Here is a 12,633-nt window from a genome sequence, read left to right as displayed (position 1 = left end):
GCCCTTTCAAAAAAAAAAAAAAAAAAGATAATTATAGTTGGCTAACTTAGAAAGCCTTAAAAAAAAAAAAAAGAAATAATTTTGCTGAACTTCTCAAATGTGTGTGTAGGGCTTAGATTTTGAAAATCATTAACAATTTTTTTTTTTACTTATTCAATGCCAGTATAGGATGAATCCAGAGCTATACATTAATTCATAAATCTATACCCTATAATTTTCATAATTTGAAAGTCAAGGTTATCACTTATGGGTCAATAAATGACAAAAACAAAAAAGTCAGAAAGCATTATGAAGATTCTTTTCAAATTGAGAAAGTTTGCTGTTTCAAATTTTAAATAAATGTAATATATAAAATTTTAACATTAGAGATGAAAAGGGAATATAATTATTTAAAATATTTAACTTTTCATGGTACTATAAACACTTAGAAATCCAAAACCCTAATGGCAAGAATTATAATATGCAAGTCATAAAAGCAGCCTCATTTAGAATTTTTTTTCCAGTCATTTCAAGCCATAGCCTGATTTCTCATGATTAGCATTGAGTTTTTTTTTATTTTTACACATTTATAAATGTTAAAGTTTAAGTGATATAAAATATCCAAATTGGAGAATTTGAAAGCAGAACAAATAGCTGTTAATAGTTTTGGAAAATGCTAACCATTATTTTAAATCAAAAATATGGCTTGATTAAAGGAAAATTCTCAGTTTTCCAAAAATGCCAAACAAAATGAAACTGTTCCACTCTACACCAACCCCTCTAAAACAACACAAAACAAGCTGAATCATAAAAGCCTATTTCTAAAACTAATATCTTGCCTGCAAGACTGGGAGGGCTATGAGAACTGATGGCTGAAAGAGCTTTGGAAAAGCCCACACATTCCATGGAGAATACCACTACCTGGTGGGGACTAGGCACAGCAAAGTGCCTTCCTGCCAAAGAAAGAAGAGAGAATCTGTATTTGGGATAGAACAAAAACCAGTGTTACAGTATATTTCAAAACAAATCAAGTTTCAATAGTAAAAGACTTAATAAAATTGCATTTGATAACTCTAATCACTGGTGCAGGAATATCTTAAAGAGTGAAAATGGCACCAGAGATTTTAATTCATTTTCATCATAAAATTTTTTGCTCATGCTTTAAGAAATGGTATTTAATAAGAGTTTTCTGTGAGTAAATTAAAATGTAATTACGTTTGACAAAGTAACCATTTTGATAAATAAATAAAACTTCAGCCTTAAAAAAACAAAGAAAAAAGACTAAAAACTCACCGCGTAAAGCTTTTGAGTGCACCTGTTCTTTGCTGGGAACATGTGCACCTCCACCAAATACAGCAGACCACATTTTTCCATTTAGGGGATGGGCCACAATCCGAAATAGTTCATTACTAGAATGTGTTGCCAGGCCATGAATGAAGAGGCTAAGATATACTGCTGTGAGAATCTCACAGAGTAAGATTGTAAGTCCCGACTGGGCTTCCTCACCAGAAGAATTCAAAAGTCTAATTAGACAAGTTATTCCTAAGAACAAACAACAAACATAGCTGCCATTGATGATAAATTTTTAAGTTAAAAATTAACTGTATTTTTTCTAATTCTTGAAAAATTATACCAAATCAGGATTCAATATTTTCTTCACTAGATTCTTAACCAGTAAAAGTTATCATAGTTAACAAATGTTGGGCTATTCTATTTAAACACTGAAAATCTGCAGTCTGACTCAAATATCAGATATAAAAATTCAATGGCATAATTTTTGATATTATGAGAAGAGCAAAATTTTTTAAAAAATATAACAAAAGACTTGAGTTATTTCAGTATAATGATCAAGGAAATACTAATGTTAGGTAACTGCAGAATTCGTCATAAGTGGTGAATGATCAACTGTTGTCAATTCTAGCAATATTTAACAATGATCATCATATGGCAAAAACAACCCAAATTTGATTTTAAAAGACTCAGAAAGAACTCATTCATATACAAATTATTTATACCTGGCCATTGAGATGGTGATGTATTGGGAGTTATTGCTTCATCTAAGCTTCCTGTTCTCAAGGAATGTCGATGAGGAAGCAGTACTGTCTGATACACCATTCCAGTAAACTGGTTTGTTTGAAATGAACTAAGAAAAGAAAACAACATTTAAATCTATGATGAATTATATATGTAATGTTTCCTAGTTTTAGATCTAATTTCTAAGTTACCTTATATACAACTAATATTTATTTATTATACTGCTGTAACACAAAAGTAGTGTACTCTTTGGGTTAGTGTTATATTAAAGCAAAGTACTGGGCTGTATTGAGGGAGATGTAACTAAGTGGCAGAGTGCTTGCCTTATATGTGTGAGATCCTATTCAATTCCCAGCACTGCAAAAACAAAGAAACAAAAAACAGAAAAATATTCCTAAATAAAATATCCTTTAAAGTATAAATATACATTTTCTAAATCATTTGACAGTTTTAAAGTCTATTTATTAATAAAAAATATAAAACATACACAAATGAAAAGATTAGATCATGGTGGATTACCAGGAGCAAATCTAACTACAGAACTTTAAAACAAGATTTTCGGACTGAAAATAAAGTGAATTTAGGTTCAATTTCATATTTAATGATTAGCCTAACCTATATTAGGTGCTGAAACCAAGTACCAGGCATATAATGAAAAAATAGTTTCTGTCCTCATGAAACTTACATTTTAGTGGGGGAAACAGACACTAATTTTGTTAAATTGTTCTTAAAGATAAAACTATGCATACAGCATTATGGAGGCAAAAGAGGGAAGTATGTCATACATTTGGGGATTTAGGTTAAGCTTCTTCAAGTATGACATTTTAACCTAAGACTAAGTGAACAGATAAATGAACAAAATAACTTACAATCTGAGAATATGAAATAATTGTGACAGAAAGTGGCCCAAAAATTTGTAAAAATATCAGGAACTGGTAATTTAGATATTCCTATGTCATACATTAAATAAATATATTATTTAAATATAGCAAGTTATTGGCTAGAATCTGTTCAGATTTACAAATTTTACTGGTCATAATATTCTGATGCATTTGTAAATAGCTCTCTGGCTTTACTTTCCAGTTTCAAGATGACAGTGGGACAACAACAATACCCCATTACCCTGCAATAGTCCCCTAAAAACAAAGGATGATTAAAAATATGGTGATGAAGGACTAGGGTTGTAGCTCAGCGGTAGAACCACTCGCTTAGCACATAGGAGGCCCTGATCATTAGCACAACATAAAAATAAAAAAATAAATAAATAAAAGTATTGTGCCCAACTACAATTGAAAAATAAATGTTTAAAAAAATATGCTGATGAAAACAAAACCATATTCAGTATCAAGAAATGAACTCTTAGAGGATCAGGGTCAAAGAAATCCAGCTGAAGTCATCTTGAGAACATATAACCAGAGTAGTTAAGTGGGGCCACATATGTAGGATTCATAGTCATAAGATGAACAGATAACTAAAACCAAATCAAGGAAGGCTGTGATAGCATGTGAGATATAAACTCAAAAAAACTTCACTTGCAGAAGCCTACTTATCAGAACATTAAGAAAAGTATGTTATATTCAAAGAATTTTTTTAAAAATTATGTAATTAGAAGCAATTATTAAAATCAGTAAGAAACTGAAAGGGAATACATATATGGCAGAATAGGAAACTCCTGATTCTCCTTCTACTCTTGGAAACACAAAATAAGCACCTATCAATCAATCAATTCTCCTTAAGAGAAAGTCAGAAATCAGTGGAGAGACTTCCAACCACTGGACAACTCAAAAAATCTCCATATCAAACATGTGAGGAAAGCCAAGGCACACTCAGGTATAAACCTTACCCTTGGGAACTACACCATAAAATTGGGAAAGGAATGTCCAACACCAAGTATTCTCCTATGGAGAAGAGAGTCTAGCCTTCACATATAATGCTATAATCCTAAGAATCTCCACAATTTCTTACTTCATCAACTATGGGAGCAGGAGAAGACTAGATAAACAAGATCTTTCTAGAACCTAGAAAAATAAGTAGGGTTTTATTCAGGTACAAAAGCCGAAACTGGGACTTCACCCTCCTGGGAGCAGTACAGAGAAGAGGTTTCTCCCTCTCCATCTTTCAAAAAAATGTACAAAACCCTATTGAATTCTGGCTTTTTTTCCTCTTTTTTTAAAAAACACAGTATTGGGGATTGGACCCAGGGGATTATACCATTGAGCATATGTATATACAACCCTTTTTATTTTTTATTTTGAGACAGGGTCTAAGTTGCCCAGGCTAGCTTGAAACTTGTAATACTTCTATCTAAAACAATGGAATTACAGGCAGGTGCCACTACATCTGGCTGCTTTCTGCTTTTAATTGACTTGCACTGAGGAGCAGAAGAAAAAGTCAATTATTAACCCACTGCCAGTCTAGAAGAAGCCTGTATACACAAAGTGCCCCAACTCTCACAATATCCACCTAAGGAACCACATCCTAAATCTCTCCAGTTCTGGAAGAAGAAGGGAATAAAATACACATCTCTATAGACTATAGAAAAGGTTGTATTTTTTTTTTTTTTTATGGGCATGTAATCACCTTCATGCCCCTGGAACAGTGCAGAAAAGGAGCTTAAAACAAGGTAACATCATGTTTCTTTTCCAAAGGAAATTTGGTACACACATTGAAAATCCCAATTTTAAAAACTATGAACAAAAGGACACCATCCTAAACTTGGTAGCTCTGGGACTAGAAGGGTCTATACATACACTAGTATTCCTTGATTGCAGAATAAGGAGTTTTTTTTTTTTTTTTTTTTTAAATAAAGAGAGAGAGAGAGAGAGAATTTTTTTTTTTTAATATTTATTTTTTAGTTTTCAGCAGACACAACATCTTTGTTTGTATATGGTGCTGAGGTTTTGAACCCGGGACGCACACATGCCAGGCGAGCGCACTACCTCTTGAGCCACATCCCCAGTGCAAGGAGCTAGTTTTTAAAGGGAGTCCAAGCACTTCCTAGGGCTGCACACCCTAGGAACAGAGCAGAATAAGGGCAGGAAAGTGAGGCTCTAATTTTCTCTCTGAAAGAGGCATATAGCACATAATTGCTGTGGTTAGTTACTTTATGGCCTAGTTTCTAGCTAACTTTGTATGGAGTACTAATAAGGCAAACAAACTAAGTAGGCTTTTGGTAGCTGGGACCAAAGCTTAGCCATTACAGAAAACCTCTCCCAGAAATAAATCGAGGCCTACTTGCTTTCTGCAATGAGTGTGGTCATTCACCAAGTACAACGTCCACATTGCCCACCTAAGGAATTGTCTCTTTAACAACCTAGTCTTGAAGTCAAGAGGAATTGGCAATCCTGAGTGACTCAAGACCACAGAAAAACAACAAGGTAGTCACATAATGGGTATACTTTTAGCAGTTATACGTCCAGGATCAGAAGGTTCAGGCCTAACAGTAACTACAGGCAACTGCCACAGATCTTCTCCTATCTTTTTAAAAAAATATATATATTTTTAGTTGTAGATGGACATGATACCTTTATTTTGTTTCTTTATTTTTATGTTGTGCTGAGGATCGAACACAGTACTTCATATGTGCTAGGCAAGTGCTCTATTGCTCAGCCCCAGCCCCAGCTCCTCTCCCATCTTTTTTTTTTTTTTTTTTTTTGATACCAGCTATTGAACTCAGGGGAATTCAACAACTTAGCCACATCTCCAGCCCTATTCCGTATTTTATTTAGAGACAGGATCTCACTGAATTGCTTAGCGCCCTGCTTTTGCTGAGGCTGACTTTGAACTCCAGATCCTCCTGCCTCCACCTCCGAAGCCGCTGGGATTACAGGCATGTGCCAACATGCCTGGCCCTTCTCCCCATCTTAATGCAAAGAAAGAGACAGACATATAACCATACTCAGCTTCACTGTGTGGACAGAAAGCACTGTAACAAAACACCAAATCTTTCTACACCAGTTAAAAACTCTGGCTGTGATTATATCATGTTCAGAATATCAACAAGACATGGCATGTCCTCAGCTCCAGGATGCTTCCAAAAACAAAAAGAGTGGTCTGGACAGACACAACAACTTGAGAGGCATCTTAAAATCTCTGGCCAATCAGACTGGTAAAAACCTCTCCTGTATGAGGCCAGTACACCAAGATGATGCTGCAACATGAAATGCATAGAAAGCAAGATAGAGATTCAAGGAAAATTAAAAAAAAAAAAAAAAAAAGCCAGGGGAATATATTCCAAACAAAACAACTAAATAAACTCTCAGCAACCAACCTAAATAAATTTTTTATTTACGCAACAGAGAATCAAAACAAATAATTAAAAATAAATTTTAAAAATTATACTATAAAGATATTCAGAGCTCAAAAAAGCAATGCAAGAAGAACCTGAAAACAAATACAAAATATTAAAAAGTACCAAAGAGAAATCACTGATATGAAAAATATTATATCTGAGCTGAAAAATTAAATACAAGGATTCTACATGAGACTAGATCAAGCAGAAGGAAGGATTGGTGAACTTGAAAACAAATTACTAAAAATTATCCAATCGGGGCACCAAAAAAGGGTTAGGGGGAGACAAAAATAGCTTAAGACACTTCTGGGGGTCCCACACAGCAAGGACCGCGCAGATGGAAAGTGGGGAGGCGCAGAATGCAGAGTATTTGCTTGCGGGTCACCAGACCGAGCTCTGAATACAGCACAAGGTCACCCCAGCACCCCCCAACCTCACCAAACACCCTACGCGGGAAACAGACGGAATCCATCTTGGAAAACCTTACATGCCATCTATCGGTGGGAGTGGCTACCAGCGCGGTTCTGCAGCTGATCAGAGAGATTTTGGAACTATAAAAGAGCAATATAAATATATAGGGGAAAAACATTAACACAACAGTCACACAGAGCTGGAAAGAAATGTGAGCAGTATGAAAAGACAAGGAAAGAAAGGAACACAAATGATGCACAACAATTCAACATTAGAGAAGGTAACATTTGCAGCAGAAGGAATGTCAGATAAAGATTTCAGGATATAAATAGTTCAGATGATCTGGAGTCTCAAGGAAGACTTTATACAGCAAATGCAGACAATGAAAGATTACTTTGACAACGAATTACATAAACAAATCCAAGAAGCAAAAAGCAAAAGATCTACTCTACAGGGGGATAGAGGTTATACCCAAACAAAAAACAAACAGAAATCCTGGAAATGAAGAAAATAATAAACCAAATTAAAAACTCAAATGAGAGTATCACCAGCAGAGAACATTTAGAAGATAGAACATGAGACAACAAAGACAAAGTATATCATCTTGAAAAGAGTGTAGACAGCACAGTGAGACTGATAAGAAACCATGAGCAGAATATCCAAGAAATATGAGATAACATAAAGAGACCAAATTTAAGAGTTATTGGGATACAAGAGGGTATAGAGGTCCAAACCAAAGGAATGAGCAATCTGTTCAATGAAATAATATTAGAAAACTTCCCAGACATGAAGAATGAAACAGAAATCCAAATCCTAGAAGCCTACAGGACGCATAATATGCAAAATCACAAGAGATCCACACCAAGACATATTATAATGAAGATGTCCAACATATAGAACAAAGAGAGAATTTTAAAAGCCACAAGAGAAAGGAAGCAGATTACATTTAGAGGTAAACCATATAGGTTAGCGGCTGATCTTTCAACACAGACTCTGAAAGCTAGAAGATCTTGGAACAACATATTTCAAATGCTGAAAGATAATGGGGTTCAACCAAGAATCTTGTATCCAGCAAAATTAAGCTTCAGGTTTGAAGATGAAATAAAAACCTTCCATGATAAACAAAAGTTAAAAGAATTTGCAGCTAGAAAACCGGAGTTTCAAAACATCCTTGGCAAAACAATACATGAAGAGGAAATGAAAAATAACAATGAAAACCAACAGTGGGAGGTAGTACAGTAAAGGAAAAACTAGTCAAAGAGGAAAAACAAATCAAGTTAAATAACAAAAACAAACAAATATGGCTGGAAATACAAACCATATCTCAATAGTAACCCCTAAATGTTAATGATTTAAACTCACCAATCAAAAGACATAGGTTAGTAGACTGGATTAAAAAAAAAATACAACAACATGCTGCCTACAGGAGACATCTGATAGGAAAAGACATACTCAGATTGAAGGTGAAAGGTTGGGAAAAATCATACCACTCACATGGACCTCGGAAGCAAGCAGGGGTGTCCATAATTATATCAAATAAAATAGACTTCAAGGCAAAGTTAATCAAAAAGGATAAAGAAGGACACTACATACTACTCAAGGGAACCATGCACCAACAAGACATAACAATCATTAATATATATGCCTCAAACAATATATTTGGTGCAGCTATGTTCATCAAACAAACCCTTCTCAAGTTCAAGAGTCAAATAGATCACAACACAATAATCATGGGTGATTTTAACATACCTCTCTCATCACTGTACAGATCTTCCAAACAAAAGTTGAATAAAGAAACTATAGAACTTAATAACACAATTAATAAGTTCGACTTAATAGACATATATAGAATATATCAACCAACATCAAGCAGATATACTTTTTTCTCAACAGCACATAGATCCTTCTCAAAAATAGACCATATATTATGTCACAGGACAACTCTTAGCAAATACAAAGGAGTAGAGATACTACCATGCATTTTATCTGATCATAATGAAATGAAATTGGAAATCAATGATAAAATAAGGAAGAAAAATTCCTACATCACATGAAGAATGAACAATATGCTACTGAATGAACAATGGGTTACAGAAGACATCAAGGAGGAAATTAGAAAATTCTTAGAGGCAAATGAAAACTCAGACACAACATATCAAAATCTCTGGGACACTATGAAAGCAAGAGGAAAATTCATTGCATGGAGCTCATTCCTTAAAAGAAGAAAAAGCCAACAAATAAATGACCTCACACTACAACTCAAAGCCCTAAAAAAGCTTCTACAGCAAATGCAGTAGAAGGCAAGAAATAATTAAAATCAGAGCTGAAATCAATGAAATCAAAACAAAAGAAACAATTGAAAAAATTGACAAAACTAAAAGTCGGTTCTTTAAAAAAATAAACAAGATTAACAGACGCTTAGCCATGCTAATGAAGAGAAGAAGAGAACCCAAGTTACTAGCATACGGGATGAAAAAGGCAATATAACAACAGACACTACAGAAATATAGAAGATTATTTTGAAACCTTATACTCTAATAAAATAGAAGATAGTGAAGGCATCGATAAATTCCTTAAGTCATATGATCTGCTCAGATTGAATCAGGAAGATATATACAACTTAAACAGGCCAATATCAAGCGAGGAAAAAAAAGAAGCCATCAAAAGACTACCAACCAACAAAAGCCCAGGACCAGATGGATATACAGCAGAGTATTACAAGACCTTTAAAGAAGAACTAATTCCAATACTCTACAATCTATTTCAGGAAATAGAAAAAGAGAGAGTACTTCCAAATTCATTCTACAAGGCCAATATCACCCTGATTCCAAAACCAGAAAAAGACACCTCAAAGAAAGAAAACTTCAGACCAATATCTCTAATGAATATAGATGCAAAAATTCTCAATAAAATTCTGGCAAATCAAATACAAAAAAGTATCAAAAAGATCGTGCACTATGATCAAGTGGGATTCATCCCTGCGATGCAAGGTTGGTTCAACATACAGAAATCAATAAATGTAATCCATCACATCAATAGATTTAAAGATAAGAACTATATGATCATCTCAGTAGGTACAGAAAAAGCATTTGATAAAATACAGCACCCCTTTATGTTCAAAACACTAGAAAAACTAGGGATATCAGGAACTTACCTCAACATTGTAAAAGCTATCTATGCTAAGCCTCAGGCCAGCATCATTCTAAACGGAGAAAAACTGAAGGCATTCCCTCTAAAATCTGGAACAAGACAGGGATGCCCTCTCTCACCACTTCTATTCAAGATAGTTCTTGAAACACTGGCCAGAACAATTAGACAGATGAAAGAAATTGAAGGAATAACTATAGGAAAAGAAGAACTTAAACTGGCACTATTTGCTGATGATATGATTCTATATTTAGAAGACCCAAAAAACTCTGCCAAGAAACTTCTAGAACTAGCAAATGAATTTAGCAAAGTGGCAGGATATAAAATCAACACCCATAAATCAAAAGCATTTCTGTATATCAGTAACAAATCCTCTGAAAAGGAAAGAGGAAAACTACCCCATTCACAATATACTGAAAAATAAAATAAAATAAAATAAAATACTTGGGAATCAACCTAACAAAAGAGGTGAAAGATCTTTACAATGAAAACTATAGAACCCTAAAGAGAAATAGAAGACCTTAGAAGATGGAAAGATCTACCTTGCTCATGGATAGGGAGAATTAATATTATTAAAATGACCATACTACCAAAAGCACTATACAGATTCAATGCAATTCCAATCAAAATCCCAATGACATTCCTCATAGAAATAGAAAAAGCAATCATGAAATTCATCTGGAAAAATAAGAGACCAAGAATAGCTAAAGCAATTCTAAGCAGGAAGAGAGAAACAGGTGGTATTGCTATTACCAGACCTTAAACTACACTACAGAGCAATAGTAACAAAAACAGCATGGTACTGGCACCAAAACAGGCTAGTAGACCAATGGTACAGAATAGAGGACACAGAGTCTAACCCACAAAATTACAACTACCTTATTTTAGAAAAAGGTGCCAAAACCATGCACGGGAGAAAGGATAGCATCTTCAACAAATGGTGCTGGCAAAACTGGAAATCCATATGCAACAAAATGAAATTGAATCCCCATCTCTCACCATGCACAAAAGTTAACTCAAAATGGATCAAGGATCCAGGGATTAAACCAGAGAATCTATATCTAATAGAAGAAAAAGTAGGCCCTAATCTCCATCACGTGGGGCTAGGCTGCAAATTCTTTAATAAGACACCTATAGCACAAGAATTAAAACCAAGAATCAACAAATGGGATGGATTCAAACTAAAAAGTTTTTTCTCAGCAACAGAAATAATATGTGAGGTGAATAGAGAGCCTACATCCTGGGAACAAATTTTTACCCCTTACACATCAGATAGAGCTCTAATCTCTAGAGTGTATATAGAGCTGAACAAGATAAGCACGCCCCCCCCCCCCAAAAAAAAAATCCAATCAATAAATGGGCCAAGGACCAAAACAGACACTTCTCAGAAGAGGATATACAATCAGTCAACAAATATATGAAAAAATACTCATCATCTCTAGCAATCAGAGAAATGCAAATTAAAACTACTCTAAGATACTATCTCACTCCAGTAAGAGTGGCAGCCATTGTGAAGACAAACAACAAGTGCTGGCGAGGATGCGGGGGAAAAACGTACACTCATACACTGCTGGTGGGACTGCAAATTGGTGCAGCCAATTTGGAAAGCAGTATGGAGATTCCTTGGAAAACTGGGAATGGAACCCCATTTGACCCAGCTATGCCTCTTCTTGGACTAAACCCAAAGGACCTAAAAACAGCATACTACAGGGACAAGCCACATCAATGTTTATAGCAGCACAATTCACAATAGCTAAACTGTGGAGCCAACCTAAATGTCCTTCAGTGGATGAGTGGATAAAAAAAAAAAAAAAAAAAAACATGGCATTTATTATAAATGATATATTACTTAGCAATAAAAAAGAATAAGATCATGGCATTTGCAGGGAAATGGATGGCATTAGAGCAGATTATGCTAAGTGAAGTTAGCCAATCCCAAAAAAACAAATGTCAAATGTCTTCTATGATATAAGGGGGGTGACTCAAAATGGGGTTGGTAGGGAGATCAAGGGAGGAAGATTACCCCTAGATAGGGAATAGGAGTGGGAGGGAAAGGGAGGGAGACAGGGAATAGCATGGATGGTGAAAGGAGACCCTCATCATTATACAAAATACATATATGAAGATGTAAATTTGGTATCAACATACCTTATATATAATCAGAGATGATAAATTATTGTATAATGATGTGTTTAGAATTATAATGCAAATAAATAAATAAATAAATAAATAAATAAATATTTCTGTTCTGCAAAAAAAAGAAACTTCTGGGATACTCTCCAGTATACTATTAATATTCCAGAAGGAGAAGGAAAGAGAAACCATTTTCAAAGAAATAATGGCATGTGGTGAGCCGCTTCTGCCGTTTATGCAAATTATGGTCGCCATTACAAGATGGCGCTGGCTCCGCTGTGGTCTGTGACAAACAACTCCTTATTTGGGAGAGTTGGCGCATGACTTTTCATCACCCTATGAGAAAGCTCCACGTGGCTGCTTTGCATTGGGGCTTGAGATGCTTTATTAAGGCTGGGAGGGGCATCCGAGGAAGAGATGAAGAACTATCAGGGGGCCTGAAATAAACTACTGAAAGAAGATTCCCGAGTGTTGCGTCTTCCTTGCGGGCAAGAAGTCGCGACAAGTGGGGCCGAGACCCGGGGACCAGAACTTTCAGCAGTCAGGGGGGTGCACCGTAGTCCCAGGTAAGTGGGATCCGCGATCAAAGCGGGAAATAGTCCCAAGTAAGTGGGATCCGCGACCAAAGCGGGGCAGCA

At 35.2% G+C, this 12,633-nt stretch overlaps 1 protein-coding gene across 22 annotated transcripts in view; it reads right to left on the bottom strand.

Moving 5' to 3' along the window:
* LOC107144781 (tumor necrosis factor alpha-induced protein 8) overlaps positions 1–12,633 on the bottom strand; it is a 314,538-nt gene that overhangs the window by 208,301 nt on the left and 93,604 nt on the right. For 18 of the 22 annotated variants that reach the window (XR_007343409.1, XR_007343404.1, XR_007343407.1 and 15 more), the window contains 3 exons: positions 1,995–2,122; positions 1,273–1,521; positions 819–932 (listed from right to left, as the gene is read on the bottom strand). Coding sequence is in view for 16 of the 22 variants with exons in the window: in XM_048791984.1 (XP_048647941.1) it covers positions 819–932; positions 1,273–1,521; positions 1,995–2,122 (491 nt within the window). In the remaining 6 variants the exon portion in view is untranslated. The remainder of the gene's footprint in view (positions 1–818; positions 933–1,272; positions 1,522–1,994; positions 2,123–12,633) is intronic. The other 4 variants (XM_015488613.2, XM_015488614.2, XM_048791987.1 and 1 more) reach the window with 1 other exon arrangement.

Source organism: Marmota marmota, unplaced genomic scaffold (assembly GCF_001458135.2).
Source record: "Marmota marmota marmota unplaced genomic scaffold, marMar, whole genome shotgun sequence".
Classification (NCBI taxonomy): domain Eukaryota; kingdom Metazoa; phylum Chordata; class Mammalia; order Rodentia; family Sciuridae; genus Marmota; species Marmota marmota.
The sequence above is the reverse complement of the archived record's forward strand: the minus strand, read 5'-3'. Positions and strand labels throughout refer to the sequence as shown.